At 49.1% G+C, this 18620-nt stretch overlaps 1 protein-coding gene across 2 annotated transcripts in view; it reads right to left on the reverse strand.

The window, feature by feature from the left end:
- The window catches only part of NOL8 (nucleolar protein 8), a 361614-nt gene that overhangs the window by 55430 nt on the left and 287564 nt on the right, over positions 1-18620 (reverse strand). For both annotated transcript variants that reach the window (XM_085624883.1, XM_085624882.1), the window contains one exon: positions 2308-2378. In XM_085624883.1, the coding sequence (XP_085481009.1) occupies positions 2308-2378 (71 nt within the window). The remainder of the gene's footprint in view (positions 1-2307; positions 2379-18620) is intronic.

An 18620-nucleotide genomic window follows, 5' to 3' on the forward strand; every position in this document is an offset into this window, starting at 1 on the left:
GCTCTTCGATCCCGGATGGTCTTTTTTGATCGAAAAGACTTACAGGCGGGGCAGTCTCTAGCCTCGTGTTCTGGAGAAAGGCAAAGGTTACACACACCTGATGGAGGTCGGTGTGGGGAAATTTAGACCCACATTTTGGGCACTTTTTGAACGGAGTCCTTTCCATCGGCCGGGACTGGAGTCGAGGACGGCCCGAAGGCCGGTGCCGATGTGTGGAATCGAGAAAAGTGCCTCTTCGAGAGATGAAGATAGATGAAGAAACTCGATGAACGAGGATTTTCCGTCGAGGCTGGAACCGTAGAAGTTCGAAGCCGGAGCACGAAGTATCACATCCGAGCCCGATGGCGGAAAAAAACAATCTGAGGATGGAGCCGAAGCCCATGCGCAGTACGGACCGAAGGAGGAGTCACCGAACTCGTGACTTCCAAAGACTGTCCAAAGAACAAAAACAAACTGCAAACATCCGGGCCCAACACCAGATGGCGATCTATGCAAAGTGTACAATCTGCAGCTCATATGCCTCGAACATATAGTTTTCATCAGAGCTTTCACGAGGGAGCCAAAACGCTTCCCCCGTGGGTTTCTACCCGTTTTCTCATAGGGGACATATACATACTTTTTCGAGGTCCCCGAAATAAAAGATTAAAAGGCTGCCTGTGGAGCCCAAGGCATCCTACAGAATACAAAAGTGGCCTCCAGGAAGATACTAAAAACAAGGTCGACACTTCACAGTTTATGATGACCTTAGTGTCGCATGGTCAACATGTTTCAACTATGGGTATATCGTACCCAACTTTCCTCAGGATCTATACAGGTGGGATCCCCAGAGAGCAACCTCAAAATTTAAGGTTCTCAGTACCACAGAGTTTCCCTAATAGGTGTATCTCATGCATACTAAGTATATTTAGCTCTTATGCCTTTTTTATCTGCACAGGGAGGCAGGCATCTTTTTAGTCACACTCTTTTTAAGAGGTAAAACCAAGAGGAAATAAATGTTATTAGCTGAAGGAAGTTTGATACCTCAAAGAAACTTCCAATGCTTAATTGCCATAATTTGGTTGTAGACAGTTTCACTTTAACTCTTGTCATATTATTTGGACGGTCCTTCCTATTCCCCCGCATAAAGGAGATGTTTAACGCAGAGTCATTGCACTGCACTGAAACTGCCAATATTAATAGTTAAAGCATTCAGACAAATTAATTTCCCCTTCAACTCTCGATTAGGAATTATCATCCCATAATCATGTAAGAATGTGTTTTGGCAAAAACATATCAAGTAAGAACACTGGAATGTGAGTTGCATGAAATGCCCCCACGGATAAACAACCAAAGGTTTAAGTACACCCACAAGATTATATCTTGCAGTTTGGTACCATTAATATGAAAACATGGTCTGAGGCTTGTGAGACCATTTGGAACACTGTTTTTATAGTCTGCTATAGTGTGTGCAGTGAACACAGAAATGTGCGAGGAACTAGGGTACAAATGTAATGCTGTTTTGATGAATAATGGTCTCTATATTTTTCACAGATACATACACAGGAATTACCAGGTATAGGTTCGTATGAATGAAAGCTGCATGGCCTGCATGAGATAAACCTATTAGGGAACATCTCTGATAAGGATAACCTTAAATTTTTAGGTTGCTCTCTGAGGATCCGAAGTGGATATACCCGAATGAAAGTGGAGTACGATATACCCATAACTGAAACATGTTGACAAAACACTAAAGTCATCAGAGGCTGTGAAGTGTCACTCTTGTTTTTAGTACTGTCCTGGATGCCCTTTGTGTTTTAAAAGGATTCCTTGGGCTCCTCAAGCAGCTTCTTAATCTTTTACTTCACAGACCCCAAAAAACGATGTAAATGCGCTCTGTGAGAAGACAGGGAGAATCACATGGGGGAAGTGTTTAGGCTCCCTCCTGAAAACTGTGATAAAGCATTCCTCTTGACTCATCGTGAGGGTAAGAGTTTTGTAAGGAATCCCACCTGGTGCCCACTCAAGGGTGGTTTGCATCGAGGCATAAGGAAGACCCCTCTTTGTTGTATAAATTAAAGTTAGTCATGTCAGTTGATTGTTTTTGAAAAAGAGTGTTAACATTTTTTTCCATAATCCCACATGGGTGGAGATATTCAATTATGAATATGACAGAATACCCTATAACAACGAACACTAGAATTTGAATAAAACAGTGTTCACAGCCACAATGATCTCAGCATTGCTAACCGTTAGATACAACCAGTTTCACTCTCCACTCTTAGGATATTTGTAATTTGTGTAACTTTGAAAGGACAATAAATACAATACCATTTAGCCTCTCATCCTCTTCGGAGAAGAAAAAGAATCTTCCCACAGCCTTTCCGAGTGAAGAAGAGGTGCTGGAAAGGACAGAAAGAATTCACTTTTATATTGAGAATTTAACCAGTAAATTAATGTGACTGTGCAAGAGTCAGAAACAAGAAAATGAAAGTGTTCAAATAAAATATTAAAAAAGAGCAGGTAACCAAATGAAAAAGGATTTTATTTAGCCAGCTGTTCTATCGGCTGAGAAATGGTCAAAATTAGCACCTTGAAGGGGCTCTCTGATCATCACACAATCTGACTGTGGTTTAGGTGTCTACCTAGTCTGCTCTTTCATTATAATTTACACAAGGATTTGAACACCTAGGAAAACAAAGATCTCCTATCTTAAATGTAATCATAAAAGCCATGCTCCTACTCCATAGGACAATGGGTTAAAACAACTGCTGCAAATAACAAATATATAGTGTCATACAAAAATCGGGTACTTATGAGAAAGGGTGTGTATCACTATGATGATTAAATTAAAAATTATTAAAGCAGAATTTCCACAGTTCCCCAATCATTTTCTTACAGACTACTATATTTTTAATCAGTAGTTTTACATATCTTTATGAGCATGTCTACAGAGGTGCAATCTGCTAACTGACACTGCTTGCAGCTTCCCGAGATGGAATCTATATTGCATACCACTTAAAGAATGTAATTTTACTTTTTAATCTGAAAATTAGTTCAAGCACACAGACTGCATTAAAGCATCAATTAGAGCAATTGCTTCACAAATAATGTATTGATCAAACAACGTATCAACAGGATGTAAAACAACACAGTGCACTTTTTCTGTTACCTTACATTGAGAATGCTGCTGTCAAGCAGATTACGTTACAGTGTAGAATAAATGAATAAAAAACAATATGTGCAACGTGCAGTCAAACCTTTCTGTATCTGTCAGGAATAAAACGATTTGGAGGGAATGAAAATATTTATTAGTGCAACACTCTCACCATCATTAATGGCAACATTTCACTGTATTGTGTACGTTATAGCAGCCTTGTCCATTCTTACCAGTGTCTTAAAGCAGCTTAGGTGCTAATTCATGCTACAAAATATTTCTGAGTGACCAACCAGCTAACTTTTTTGTGGGGACATAGATTTGAGAATCAAGCAATTCTGAACAACATAAATGTGAAATCTAATGAATTGTACATGTTTACAGGTTGATACATCTGCACTGTGATGCATAAAGTAATTTATTACTTTAACAATATAAGGTCTCTATCTCACAATTCAATATCATCCCCCAGATACAAAACAACTGCTCATTGTGATGAAATTGCTTCTCAGATTGCCTACTAAGAAAATCCTAAGTATCCTAGCTATTCTTGGCCAATATCACACCAAGTGTGATTCTTCTGAGATTAGTACTCACTGAATAGTAGGCATTCTTGCCTCAAATGATAACATCTGGCACGATACATATTGCCACCCACATACTCTGAATTTCGAACTATTTCTCTGGTTTTGGAGACACCAGTTTTCAGGCAGCTCCAAAACCTGATACATCTCCATCAGGTTGCCCCTTTATCAGGGAGGCAGGTAATTCTTTGTCTAGTTCGAAGCTAACACGTTATGTAACTCTATACATGTCACAGGAAGAGCCCTTCGGCGACTGAGTAAAGAGCGGTGCAGATGCAGCCGGCAGAGCAGACTGCGCATAGGTGGTGGTGCAAGGCCAAACAACAGCCAGGCATTCTGTGCATTAAACCTTTAGTAGGCCAGTCAGCAAGGAACTGATCATGGAGCAGCAAACCAACATTGGCTTGTGATATTTAAAAATATTGTAATGCACCTAAACGCTAAAGTGCAGCCAATTAGATGTTTTGACTACTTGGAAAACTTGTGCTTAGTAAACCTTCTGGTTTACGTATGATTATCGGTATATATGTGACAGAACTGACATACGAACATCAAACTGCTGTGTTCATCAGCAGAACATTGAATTTCAGTGTTTTTTGTCACAGTGGAGCTGAAATGCGTTGCACTGAAAAAAACGTGGGGAATAACAGGCTGTTTAGTGGAGAAAAAAAACTTTTTTTAAATGAAGCGCGTATAATATTTTAAGTAGGAGAACACAGATGATTGTTCGTAGCCTTACAGCCTCTTCCTCGTGCCTGAGAGGAGAGTTCCAGTGCACGTGACAGGCATCTCCCTTTCAACGCCGCGCCTGGGGTAGTAAGCGATATATAAAAACAATTTAAAAAAAGGAAGGGACAACATATGCCGCATCGTAGATACTGAACAATATAAATGGAAGAATTTCCTTTGCATGTTGTTCGCCAGTGGACACATATAGCAGCAGTTAAAAAGCGTCGCTTTACAGAAGGCAGCAGCATGGCCAGCCAGGGACCATACCCGTCCTTCCAGGAGTTGCAGCCACCCTTTCATATCTAAAAACAAAGGCTTCAGATTAAGCAGTCAGTATTGGCGCGGTTCGCATGAAAAGCTCCTCGCTTTCTCCTACCTGGACAGTCTCATTTCAAAATATCGTTTGGATGCAGGGCAAGTGTATTGTCACCTGTCCGAAGACAGCACGTGGGTGACATCTAGTGGTGTAGTAGGAAAATTAACCAAAGAATCTCACGTCACTGCACAAACTCCTAGGCCTCCTAAAAAGCGCACATCAACTAAACAATTTACACAACATATAGTTTCACGCAAATTTTTGCCTGAACTAAGAAGAGGGTAATTACTTTATAGTTTTATCGTTTCGGACGATCGTTCCATGTTTAGTTTGAGAACAGCGAATTTGCGGAGATGTGAAACCCGCTCAGTTGTTGGGTTGATTGGGAAAGAAAACAGGCACGGGAAAAGAACAAGTTTGACGAGGAGGCAGCAGGGGGAGGGGCGAGAGGAGGGGGCCTGCGCCTGTTTCCCATGCGGGAGCGAGCAGGGGCACCATCTGCTTGAAAGTTAATTACAAACAGATGGTTTCAAAGCTCGATCCCGCAAGGGATTCGCCAAACGTGTACGCGTTGCCATTGAAAGCAATGCAAAGCGTGCAGGTTTTTGGCAGAAAAAGCGAATCGATTCCTAAAGGTCTCCTCCTATGCAACGCATGCACGCTGCATAGGCGAGACCTAAAAATGAAGAGAATTGGTCTTCTCTTCCACGACTCATTCAAAAGATCCAGGCCACTATTTGTGTTGAGTTTGAGTTTAAAGTATTTGTATAGCGCACTTTCACCGGCGGTTTCATGGCGCTGCAACAGACAGATTCTCAGAGTAGGAGAAGGAAAGCAGAATAGAAAGGAGAGAAAATAAGTGGTCTAGTTAAAACATTTGGCAAAAAAATGGGCCTTGAGTTTCTTCCGAAATTGAGGGTACAGAGTTAGAGATCTGAGCTCAAAAGGAAGGGAATTCCACAGAAGTGGGGCATGGGTTGCGAACTTTGATCCTCCCCATTTCTTTCTCCGAAAACGGGGGGCTGACAGCAGGGATTGCATGGAGGAGCGCAGTACCCTGGTAGGAACATAGGGAACAATCTCAGATGTAATAAAGGCCGGAGCTGCGCCCAGTCGTGCTTGAAAGGTGATAGAGGCAAGCTTAAACTGGACGCGTTCACGGATAGGAAGCCAGTGTAGGGATTTGAGGAGGGGAGTTACGTGGTGGAATTTGGGAATATTGAATATCAGCCGTGCCACCTGGTTCTGGATCAGCTGCAAACGCCGTAGACTATATGCAGGAATACCCGCATATAGGGCGTTGCCATAATCCAGGCGGGAGATGACCATCGCCAAGATGATCATTTTCAGGGCATCGAAGGTAAAAAAGCGGGATACCCTGCGGATGGTGCGTAGTGACAGGAAGGAGGAGGACACCACAGAACTAACCTGGGAGTGAAGAGTGAGCTGAGAGTTAAGTTTGATACCTAGAGTTTTAACTGAGGTAGAGGGGACCGGGGATGAGCCTAGTGAGGGGGGCCAGAAAAGTGAGGACCAGGGACTGGTGCTACCACCTGTCAACACCAGCTCGGTCTTATCTGGGTTAAGTTTCAGGTGGTTGTAGTTCATCCAGTCCTGGATGAAAGTCATGATAGACTGGAAGTTAGAGATGGAAGCAGGGGAAGAAGACAGATTGAAAACAAGTTGAAGGTCGTCCGCATAATTGTATATGCTGACATCCATTTGCTGTAGTGAGAAAATAAGAGGGGCAATATAAAGGTTAAACAGGAGGGGTGAAAGGGAGGAACCTTGGGGAACCCCGCACTGAACTTTCCGGAAGTCCGCAGAAAAGACACCCAGGCGAACAGCCTGGGTGCGGTCCCTCAGGAAGGAGGATAGCCATACCAGAGCGGTACCCCCGATCCCCGCCGCCCTGACACGGGAGAGTAAGATGGTATGGTCAACCGTGTCAAAGGCGGCTGAGAGATCGAGTAGAACCAAGGCCTGGGCCTGGTTGGTATCCATTCCCTCCCTGAGGTTGTCTAGGACCGAGAGAACTACGGATTCCGTAGAGTGTGCGGGGCGGAAGCCAGCCTGGCGGGGAGCCAGAATCCCATACTCCTCCACAAAGGTGCTCAGGGACCTGGTGACATGTCGTTCGAGCACCTTAGCCAGAAATGGTAGGAGGGAGATAGGGCGGTAGTTGGCGGGGATTGAAGGGTCTGCGCCAGGTTTTTTTAGAATGGGGACAATGACAGCGGCTTTCAGTGGAGTGGCAACAACCCCCTGAGAAAGGGAACTGTTAAGGAAGTGAAGGGGGGGGGTCTGGACAGGTTGTATAAATGTGGCGAAGGATATGCGCAGGGCAAATGTCCAATGGGGATCCAGATTTGACAAGAGGAATTATTGAAGTCAAGGAATCTTTAGTCAGGGGAGGAAAGGTGTCAAGTTTGCCATTAGGTGGAGGACGCTGAGGGTCAACAAAAGTCGGGGGGGGGCGAGGGGATGTTGGCTTTAATAGTAGCAATCTTTTCGATAAAGAAATTATTTAAAGATGGACAGAGGTCCTGGGATGGGGAAGGCTTGAGAGATGTCCTGTCGTAAAATGCCAGATTGTGGACAATCGAGAAGATTTCCCTCGGTTGATTCTCAGCTGCAAGAATCTTAGATGAGAAATAAGCCGTTTTTGCAACCAAGATGGCCTTCTTATATTGAGCTAGAAGAGTGGTAAACTCAGCTCTGAGTGAGGAAGAATAGTTCCTCCTCCAGGCACGCTCGGCACGGCGTACTGCAAGTTTGGTGGTTTTAAGATTCTCGTTAAACCACAAGTTGGCGTCTTTCTCCCGTTTAGAGGTCACCCGCTTCAGCGGGGCGATGGAATCACAGCTAGAGGAGAGCCAGTGTTCAATGGCAACGGCCTGGGAATGAGTGGAAAGGCCTTGTAAAGTAGGGTAGGAGGAGGCTAATAGTGTAGATAGATTCTCCGGGTCCACTCGGCTCCATGAGCGGACCCAAACATTCTTTGGAAGCGGGGGCCTGATAGTGGGATTGAGGGGAAGGGTAAACGAGATCAGGTGATGGTCGGACCAGGTGCATGGCAAGATGGACAGAGAGTCTACCGGACAGTTCAAGGACCAAATCTGATCTAGGATGTGTCCTTTGACGTGAGTAGGAGAGTGAACATGTGATACGAAATTGAGGGTTTGGAGTGTATCTGAAAATTCTCTGGAGGACGGACATTCCGCTGGGTCTAAAGGCCAAAAGTTAAAATCTCCCAGTACTAGGATGGAAGAGTTATTGACCGTCAGTGTGGAAAGTACCTCCTGAAAGTCAGGTAGAAAAGATAAAGGTGATTGAGGGGGGCGGTAAGTGAGAACACAAGTGAGAGGGGGAGTGGTAGAAGTAGTGCGAATGGCAAGGTACTCTGTTGTAGCAATATCTGGCAGAGGTAGGCATTGGAAGGGAAGGTCGGTCCGGGCGATGACCGCTACGCCGCCCCCATTCCTACCATTGGAACGGTCTGCTCGAAGAGCATAATATGGGGCGGGAAGGGTGGCCAGTAAGGTAGGGAGAGAGTCCTCACTGAACCAAGTCTCTGTTAGGAAGAGGAGATCAGGTGCGTGGAGGTCTAGCAGTACCGACAGTTCGTGTGAGTGGGCCACTGCTGACCGGGTATTGAGATAATAGGCAATAAGGGTCCTAAGTGAGACTGGGCTGGCGTCTTCTCTGAGAGGGTGAGAAGGAGTGGGGGGAGCGAAAGGGTTGGAAGATGAAGGAGAGGGGGACAGGTCATGCGAGGATATGAGAGAGCAAGTGGAAGCGGAGAGAGGCCAGGGGCGATGAAGACTGTGGAGTTGTGAGGAAGAGTAGGTGATGATTTGAGCAGAGTGATATGTCCCTAGTCCCGGTCGGCTGCGGACGGGCGCAGACGGGCTTGCCTTAGGCGCGCCTTCGGCGCGCAATCGACGCGCCCGCTGCGCTCGTCCGCTGCGCGTCCGAAATCTACACATGCTTTATAGATCTGTAAGAGCGGGTGGGGGGGCGTGGCCTCGAAAAGGGGGCGTGTCCGCGGCAAGCGCAGGAAATGGCGCCAAGAGTGTCCCGGTACCAACAGCCGTGGCAACGCTAAATCCGCTGCATGGGTGGTCTGGGCGAGTGAGGTCTGCAAGCAGCAGTTCAAGGAGCAGAAGGTGAGTGAGTTAAAAGTACAAGAAATAAGGTGACACTCAAATATTTTTAAAATCAATTTACACAAGGTTCGTGCTCCCGGCTTCCGCCTCAGGAGTATCTGTCAATCTGCCTGGCGCTCGTTATTCAGCGCCTTTTAAGGGCTAGAAAGAGGGCGTGGCCTCGAAAAGGGGGCGTGTCCGCGGCAAGCGCCGGAAATGGCGCCAAGAGTGTCCCGGTACCAACAGCCGTGGCAACGCTAAATCCGCTGCACGGGTGGTCTGGGCGAGTGAGGTCTGCAAGCAGCAGTTCAAGGAACAGAAGGTGAGTGAGTTAAAAGTACAAGAAATAAGGTGACACTCAAATATTTTTAAAATCAATTTACACAAGGTTCATGCTCCCGGCTTCCGCCTCAGGAGTATCTGTCAATCTGCCTGGCGCTCGTTATTCAGCGCCTTTTAAGGGCTAGAAAGAGGGCGTGTCCTCGAAAAGGGGGTTTGTCCGCGGCAAGCGCCGGAAATGGCGCCAAGAGTGTCCCGGTACCAACAGCCGTGGCAACGCTAAATCCGCTGCACGGGTGGTCTGGGCGAGTGAGGTCTGCAAGCAGCAGTTCAAGGAGCAGAAGGTGAGTGAGTTAAAAGTACAAGAAATAAGGTGACACTCAAATATTTTTAAAATCAAATTACACAAGGTTCGTGCTCCCGGCTTCCGCCTCAGGAGTATCTGTCAATCTGCCTGGCGCTCGTTATTCAGCGCCTTTTAAGGGCTAGAAAGAGGGCGTGGCCTCGAAAAGGGGGCGTGTCCGCGGCAAGCGCCGGAAATGGCGCCAAGAGTGTCCCGGTACCAACAGCCGTGGCAACGCTAAATCCGCTGCACGGGTGGTCTGGGCGAGTGAGGTCTGCAAGCAGCAGTTCAAGGAGCAGAAGGTGAGTGAGTTAAAAGTACAAGAAATAAGGTGACACTCAAATATTTTTAAAATCAATTTACACAAGGTTCGTGCTCCCGGCTTCCGCCTCAGGAGTATCTGTCAATCTGTTGACTGAGAACATAGAATTTAAAGAGGGATTACATGTTCTTAAATAACTTTAAATTTGCACTTTGTTTATACTATAATGGTAATATTTTCACAAGTGTATTGTTATGTTGTATTCAGTTGCTTAGAATGGTAGAACTGCACAGTCAAAGTATGAGAGCACATTTATCAGTTAAATAAATGTGGAAAAATACTAGGTACAACTTCATTAATAAGGTAAAGCTATAAATGTGAATAAATATAGGCATAGGTGTTGAAAACATGAATACTATGAAACTGGGAGTCCTATTTGTAATCCAGTTATTTGTGGGATTTTGGTGCATAATCCCTCCAGATTGAGTGTTATTAACACTTACGTTTTTGGTACAAAGTGTACTTTCCTTATAAAGCAGAGTATATCCATTGCTTCCAGTAAATCTGAACTGCTCAGAAGGAATACTCCAGTTCCACAAACAACTTAAAATACATCAGCTCAACCTTTGTTTGAGTACCTTTAGACATGCTACATATGCTCCTAAAGAACAAGTTACTTACCTTCGGTAACGATGTATCTGTAAGAAACATTAGTTAGATTCCTCACCTTAGAATATCCCCAGGCGTCAGACTGGATCCGGAAGATTTTTCGTCAGCAATACCCCTTACGCGTCGCTAGGCGTCGTCTGCGGCTCCGCGTCCGTCGTCGGCGTCGTGCGCCGGAATGACGTCTGAGTACTTAGACGCCGCCCTCGCGCGCTGACGTCAGTTCTTGTACATAGCTTTCCGCGCCAGGAATGCAGAGCCATGCAAGAGACCGACACTGGTGCCAAAAAATGCTAGGGCCCTGAAAGGGATAGCCTTAACCCTAGATGTCAGTTCGCAGAACGGGGAGGATGGGTGGGTCGGTGAGGAATCTAACTAACTAATGTTTCTTACAGATACATCGTTACCGAAGGTAAGTAACTTGTTCATCTGAAAGAAACACTTTAGTTAGATTCCTCACCTTAGAATAGATACCCAAGCAATACCATCCCTGGTGGTGGGTCTGCGAACCAAGATCACACCAGAAAGTCCTGGAGGACAGAACGGCCAAAGAAGCCATCCCTCCGGACTTGGCTGTCTAGGCAATAGTGCCTGGCAAACGTGTGCAGCGAAGTCCACGTCGCCGCCTGACAGATGTCCTGCAAAGGGACACCCCGTCCCAAAGCAGTAGTAGCCGCTGTGGCCCGAGTAGAATGGGCTCGCAGCCCAACAGGAGGGTCCTTTTTCGCCAAGGAATAACAGATTTTTATGCACAAAATGACCCACCGGGAGATGGTCCGTTTGTGCACAGCTTTTCCCTTCTTTGCACCCACGTAGCCAACGAAAAGCTGGTCGTCCACTCGGAACTGTTTCGTGCGGTCCAAATAAAAGGAGAGCGCACGTTTTGGGTCCAGACGGTGGAGCCGCTCTTCCTCTTTGGAAGGGTGCGGAGGCGGAAAAAAGGTGGGCAAGGTGACAGATTGCCCAAGATGAAAGGGGGTCCCCACTTTCGGTAGAAAGGAAGGACGAGGCCGAAGGACAACCTTGTCCGGATGAACAGATAGAAAAGGAGGCTTGGACGATAAAGCCTGGAGCTCACTCACCCGTCTAGCCGAGGTGATGGCTACCAGGAAAGCAGTCTTAAGAGTTAGAAGACGAAGAGGACAATTGTGAAGAGGCTCAAAGGGAGCGCACATCAGTAATGTCAAGACAAGATTCAAGTCCCACTGAGGCATTATGAAAGGGACAGGAGGGAACGTGTGAGTAATGCCTTTAAGAAAGCGTGACACTACAGGGGACTTGAAAAGAGAGGGCTGATCAGGAAGCCGCAAGAAGGCAGAGAGGGCAGCAAGATAACCCTTCAAGGTGCCCAGGGCAGAGCCCTGCCGGGCCAAAGAAAGAGGAGAACCTCAGAAAGAGGGGCGGAAAGGGGATCCACAGCCTTTGCTGTGCACCATGCCACAAATTTGTTCCACCGGCAGGCGTATACCGTCTTTGTGGAGGGTCGCCTGGCTGCCAGAATGATATCACAGACTTCAGGAGGCAAGTCAAATGGCATCAACTGCCGCCGCTCAATCTCCACGCATGGAGGTGGAGGCTGGACAGGTTCGGGTGGAGGACCGTCCCCTGCTGCTGCAACAGAAGATCCTCCCGAAGGGGCAGACGTATCGGAGGATCGGTCAACATACTGAGTAGCTCGGGATACCAGTACCTTCGTGCCCAATCCGGAGCCACCAAGATGGCTTGGGCCCGGTCGCGCCTGATCTTCTTCAGCACTCTGGGCAGAAGTGGTATAGGCGGAAAGGCGTACAACAGACCGCAACTCCACTCGCGACGAAAAGCGTCGCCGAGCGAGTGCCGCCTTGGAAATTCCAATACGCAGAACTGCTGACATTGCGCGTTCTCGTCGGTGGCGAATAGATCTAACCAAGGCTCTCCCCACTGCTGAAAGAGACCTTGTGCCACCTCGGAGTTCAGACGCCATTCGTGATCCATCATGCACCGGCGGCTGAGTTCGTCTGCTCTGGCGTTCAGAGAGCCCGCCAGATGTTGAACCACCAGGGTGATGCCCTGGTGTTCCAGCCATGTCCAGAGGCGCAGAGCCTCCTGACAAAGGGTCCACGACCCCACCCCGCCCTGTTTGTTGCAATACCACATGGCGGTGGTGTTGTCCGTGAACACCTGCACAACACTTCCCCGGACAGAGGGAAGGAAGGCTTTCAGTGCAAGTCGGATCGCTCTCAGCTCCAACAAGTTGATGTGGAGGCGAGACTCCGCCGGAGACCAGAGGCCTCTGATCTCCGCCTCTCCCATATGGCCACCCCATCCCAGGAGGGACGCATCCGTCACTACGACAAGCTCCGGTAGGGGTAGGGAGAGGCTCTTGCCCGTGACCCAATCGCGGTCCGTGAGCCACCACTGCAACTGCTGCGCAGTGCCCTCCGAGATCAAGACATGGTCGGACAGGTTGCCGTGATGCTGGGCCCACTGAAACTTCAGGTCCCACTGCAGAGCCCGCATGCGCCGCCTGGCGTGATGCACTAGTAGGATGCAGGAGGCCATCAGCCCCAGAAGCCGCAACACTAGCCTGACCGAAACCCAGGATAGAGGCCGAAAGATGGGAATCGGGGCCTGTATATCCCGGACCCGCTGTTCCGGGGGATGAACCCGGAACTGCGCCGAATCGAGAACCGCTGCGATGAAGAGGAGCTTCTGAGAGGGGCTCAGGTGTGACTTCGGCACGTTGATGGAAAACCCCAGCAAATGCAGGAGATCCGCCGTAGTCTGGAGGTGGGAAACGACTGCCTGGGGCGAGCCCGCCTTCAATAACCAGTCGTCGAGATAGGGGAAGACTGGAACCCCTGATCTGAGCAGATGAGCCGCGACCACCGCCATCACTTTCGGGAACACCCGAGGGGCACTGGTAAGGCCGAAGGGGAGCACGGTGAACTGAAAGTGCTCCTGACCCACCGTGAACCGCAGGTAACGCCGGTGGGCCGGCGATGTGGAAATATGCGTCCTGCAAGTCCAACGCTACCATCCAGTCTCCAGGGTCGAGGGCAGCTAGAACCTGAGCCAAAGTTAACATTTTGAACCGTTCCTTCCGGAGGAAGGCATTGACATTCCGGAGGTCCAAGATAGGGCGAAGGCCCCCTTTGCCCTTCTTGGGAACCAGAAAGTAGTGGGAATAACAACCATGACCTACTTCTGGGCTCAGAACGCGCTCGACGGCCCCCTTGGCCAAGAGGGCCGAAACTTCCTTGTGGAGAAGATTCAAATGTTCCCCCGAGATACGGTGGTGCTGCGGTGGCATGGCTGGAGGGGTCGTCTCGAAGGGGAGGGAGTAGCCCCTTCGGACGATTTGCAGCACCCACCTGTCCGACGTGATGGAACGCCAGTGGAGCAGGTGATGGCGAACTCTGCCGCCCACTGGCGTGGAATGGGCCTGAAAGCTCGGACTAGGAAGGCTTTGAGGCGGATGCTGCCGGGGTGGATGTGGACTGACCGCGTCGTCCTCCAGTACCGCCTCGGCGGAAACCACGTCCGCGTGCAGGTTGGTTCTGCGGCCGGTGGCTAGGCGGAAGTGAGGAGGTGCCCCTTCCTTGGCCACGAAAGGAGCGAAAAGCGGAAGTTTGTGGCCGCGGGGCCGAGAGGCCCAAGGACGTGGCCGTAGCCCGGGAGTCCTTGAAGCGAGCCAGCGCACTGTCCGCTTTCTCACCAAAAAGGCGAGCGCCATCAAAAGGCATGTCCATGAGGGTGCTCTGGACATCCCCTGAAAAAGACGTGGACCGCAGCCAGGCATGACGTCGAAGCGCCACCGTGGTAGAAATCGCCCTACCCAGCGAGTCCGTAGTGTCAACCCCACATCGGATTGCACGGCGCGCTGCATCTCTCCCATCGGCCAGGGCCGAGGAAAGCCGCGCCCGGGCCTCCTCCGGGCACAGTGGCAGCACGTCCTCCACCGCATCCCACAGAGAGTGGGAATAACGGTTCAAGAGACAGGCGGTGTTCAAAGACCGCAGGCCCAAACTGAGCAAAGAGAACAGCTTCTTACCAAACTGTTCCAGTCTCTTGGAATCCCGGTCCGGAGGAGCGGACGGGAAGGAGGATTGGGAGGTAGAGGCCTGGATAACCAGACTCTCGGGGGTGGGGTGTTGGGACAGAAAACTGGGGTCGCCCGGAGCAGGGCGGTGGCACCTGGCAACGTTCCTATCCACAGGAGGGACTGTGGAGGGCTTGGACCAGGTGCCCTGCAGAACGTCAGTGAGGGCCTCATTGAATGGCAGCAGAGGCTCAGTGGAGCATGCGGCAGACTGAAGCACCTCAGTGAGGATGTTAGTCCTCACAGCCACGGCAGGCAGCTCAAGCCCAAGGGCTTCGGCCGCCTTGCGCAACACCACAGAAAAAGCTGCACCCTCCTCCGAAGCCACAGTCGGAGGAGAGATTAATCCAGTGTCCGGTGAGGTATCCAACCCACTGGCCTCCCCCAGTTCATCTGCCCAGTCCTGTGCAAGTTGGCTCTGAAGGGCCATAGGGTCATCAGACCCCTCCCAGTCGCCCCCGTCATCCAATTCCTGGTAAACAGGGGGAATGATCGGAGCCGGTCGATAGACAAAGTGTGTCTCTAGCGGCGTCGGATGCGGCGTCGGGACCGGACAGGGGCTGAACCGGGGATCGACGTCTACCCGAGCCGGCGTCGGGGGCGGTATCAATGTCGGCGGAGGAGGCGTAACGAGGTCGACCGACGTCGACGGGGTCCCAGGCTCGGGCCCCTCGGGGACCTGCGGCGTCGGGGCCGGAGCCTCCAACGGCGCCGGAGCCGCCGGCACGCGAGGTCGCCCAGTCGAGTCCACGGGGCCCGAAGGCGCGCCAGCGGGCGTCGACGGCGGGGCCAGGCTCCTCATGGCCGAGAGGAAGGCACTGACCTCCGCCGGCGTCGCGTCAGTCCCAGGGACCGTCGGGTATGGGGACTTGCGCGGCGCCTGCGGCTCCTGTGGAGCCGCGGGGGTGGAACCACCCGGACCCTCGGCCGAGTCGCGCGACCGGCGAGGGGAGTCCGAAGAGCGGTGTCGCTTCTTGGACTTCTTGGAGTGCCTCGACTTACCCGAAGACTTCGAGCCAGACGAGTGACGATGTCGAGTGCGGCTCCGCGACCGATCCTTGGACCTCCTCCTGGACCGGGATCGAGAGCGGCGTGGAGCCGAGTGGCGAAGCTCGAGAAGCTTGCGGGACCGCTCCCGCCTAGCTTTCGAGGTCAGGGCCATGCAATCGGAGCACGACGCCGCGTCGTGGTCGAGGCCCAAGCAGTACAGGCACTGGCGGTGATGATCGTTCACCGACATCAGTCAGTGACAGTCGTCGCAGGCCTTGAAACCAGGCATCCTACTGGCACCAGAGTCGAGAAATGACCAAAAAGAGTCAAAAAAGTTAGTCAAAAATTTACTAAAGGGGTAGCTCTCCTGGATCGGCACTTACTGGCGCGGAAAAAAGAAGAACTGACGTCAGCGCGCGAGGGCGGCGTCTAAGTTCTCCGACGACGTCATTCCGGCGTACGACGCCGACGACGGACGCGGAGCCGCAGACGACGCACAAGGGGTATTGCTGACGAAAAATCTTCCGGATCCAGTCTGACGCCTGGGGATATTCTAAGGTGAGGAATCTAACTAACGTGTTTCTTTCAGATTAAAAGCCACCAATCACTTGAACTACTGTAAAATTAGTGCTAGGTAGTAAGGGGGAGGAGGGAATTACCTTAAAAAATGTTTAAATGAGGGGACCCAGAGTGCTGACCTACAAGATGGCTGCCTGAAGGAGAAACTAAGGCGGGCAAGAGGGAAAAAAAAAAAAAAGCTAAAATAAACTGACACTGTTGTACAACAGGGCAACCCAATCTTCCCCAAGGTACTGGGTATTGTAGTCTATACACACAAATTTTCCCAGAGGAATGGTTTTTATAACGTTCATTAATTAATCAGTCACGAAGTGATCCTATTGCATGCCCTCAGAAGATCAAACACAGGCGTATTGATATAGAAAAGAGTATATTATGATTTAACTCAATCAATGTTTCATCATAAACATTGTAGAAACGTTTGGTACAAACAATATTACATACACAAAAATACAAAGCAGTACATACATATGTTCATATATTAACAATGGCGAGGTACATGATCCCTCAATATTACTAGTATGAATTCATTACAGATATCTAGGGAAGCGCAGAAAATCCTCTTAACAGAATGGGTTCATAAATCCAGAGTCCCATTAAATAAATCTTTAACATTCAACTGGTGTCAGATGGCACTTTGGGGGCTCCGCCTCTGCCCTTGCCTCTACCATTGTTGGTTTTGTACCCTCTACTGTATAAGCTCAGGGAGGGTGTGTGTTGCTGCTTTTGCCTGGGTATTGTGAGTGGTGAAAGGCGCTGTGGGCAGATGATATCTGAACTGTCCCCATGGACTTTCCAGTCTCTGCATCCTTCTTTATCTTTGCCAGCATCTGGTCAATTTGTGGACCGAATAAGTGTTCCCCATTAAAAGGCAAGGTGACCAGATGCTGATGCATCTCTGACTTAAAGCCGGAAACACACAGCCAGGTTTGTCTGCAAAAGAAGACACTAATATTAATGCAGCGGTTTCTGCAGCATTGAGGGCACACCGAATGTTGGTAATGAATGGAAAGCATCTGTTTGTGGCATGTAGTGCTTTGGATTCACATGTTGTGCATACTCCTGCCATCTAGTGTTGGGCCTAGATACGAACAAGTCGTTTTTCTTCAAACAAGTCTTTTGAGTCACAAAGTACTGTGACTCTTAGTGATAATGCGCATGGTCATTCACTCCATTGCTAGACTGATTTTCCACATGACGGGCAAGGCTCGAATGTGAAGTGAAACGATATGTAAAAAGATGTCCATGCATAAGAGGAAAAAGAGATAGTGAAAGATACTGCAACAGCCACAGGCGTCCGGGGAGGAGGGTGGGCGTATGTAAATCTACAGCAAAACATGAAACAAACAGATGCTTACATGGTAAAATTTTCTGTTCGAGACATGTGTTGTGGTATATACTCATGCTGTGCCTAGACTGTAAAGAAGTCCTCCCAAAAAGCGGTAGCTAGCGTGTGGATGTTGTGGAAGATTGAAAGTGGATGGAGAACTTCCTGACCAACATTAGCTTGCTGGTGGGCTAAGACATCCACAAACTAACGCTTTGTAAAAGTGTGTGGTGTGGATCAGTTATAGAGGCTCCTTTCTTCAGAGTAGAGTGGGCTCTAGGGGAAAGAGGGTGGAGTCCTCATAGCTTTGGCATAGAATGTTTGGATGCATTTAACTATCCATCTGGCAATGCCCGACTTGTATAGAGCCTTCCCTTTGTGGGGTTCGGAGAAAGCAAAAGTTGTTGTGTCTTTCTAAATGGTCGGGTTCTATCAATTTAGTACATGAGGGCTCGTTTTACACCCAAAGTATGCAGAGCCCGTTCCGCAACTGAATGAGGTTGTGCGGAAAAAAATGGAAGGTCAATGGAATGATTAAGGTGTAAGTGAGATAATACCTAAGGGAGGAATTTGGGGTTGGTGTGGAGAACAACCCTATCCCTATGTCCTTAGAAAAAAGGTTCTTTCCAGGCTTAATGCCTGAAGTAAACTGATGTGCCTAAGGAAGTCGATACCAACTAGAAATGCCACCTTCCATGAGAGAAGCTGAAGGGGGCAAGAGTGGAAAGGCTCAAATGGAGAGCCCACAAGTCATTTGAGTACAATGTTGAGAATCCATGAGAGTGCGGGTGGGATCAGAGGAGGAATGACCAGCCTCTCCATGAAAGCTTTAATGACAGGTATCCTGAAGAGTGAGATGTGTTGTCTATTCTGAAGGTAGGCAGCCGCAGTGGGCAGGTGTAATCGTATGGAGGTAAAGGCTAGACCAGAAAACTTCAAGTGAAGTAAGTAACAGACTATGTCCGGTACTGCGGCATTCAAAGGATCAATATCCTGTGAGTGACAATAGCACACAAATATTTTCCACTTGAATGCATAGCAGGAAAGTGTGGTAGGTCTGAGTACCTTCTTAAGAATGCTCATGCATTTAGGTGGAAGATTAAGATATTCACATTTTATTACCTAAGGAGCTAGATTGCAATGTTGAGCGACCTGGGACCCTGATTTCTCCATGGTTCTATGT

This window comes from Triturus cristatus, chromosome 9 (assembly GCF_964204655.1).
Source record: "Triturus cristatus chromosome 9, aTriCri1.1, whole genome shotgun sequence".
Classification (NCBI taxonomy): Eukaryota; Metazoa; Chordata; class Amphibia; order Caudata; family Salamandridae; genus Triturus; species Triturus cristatus.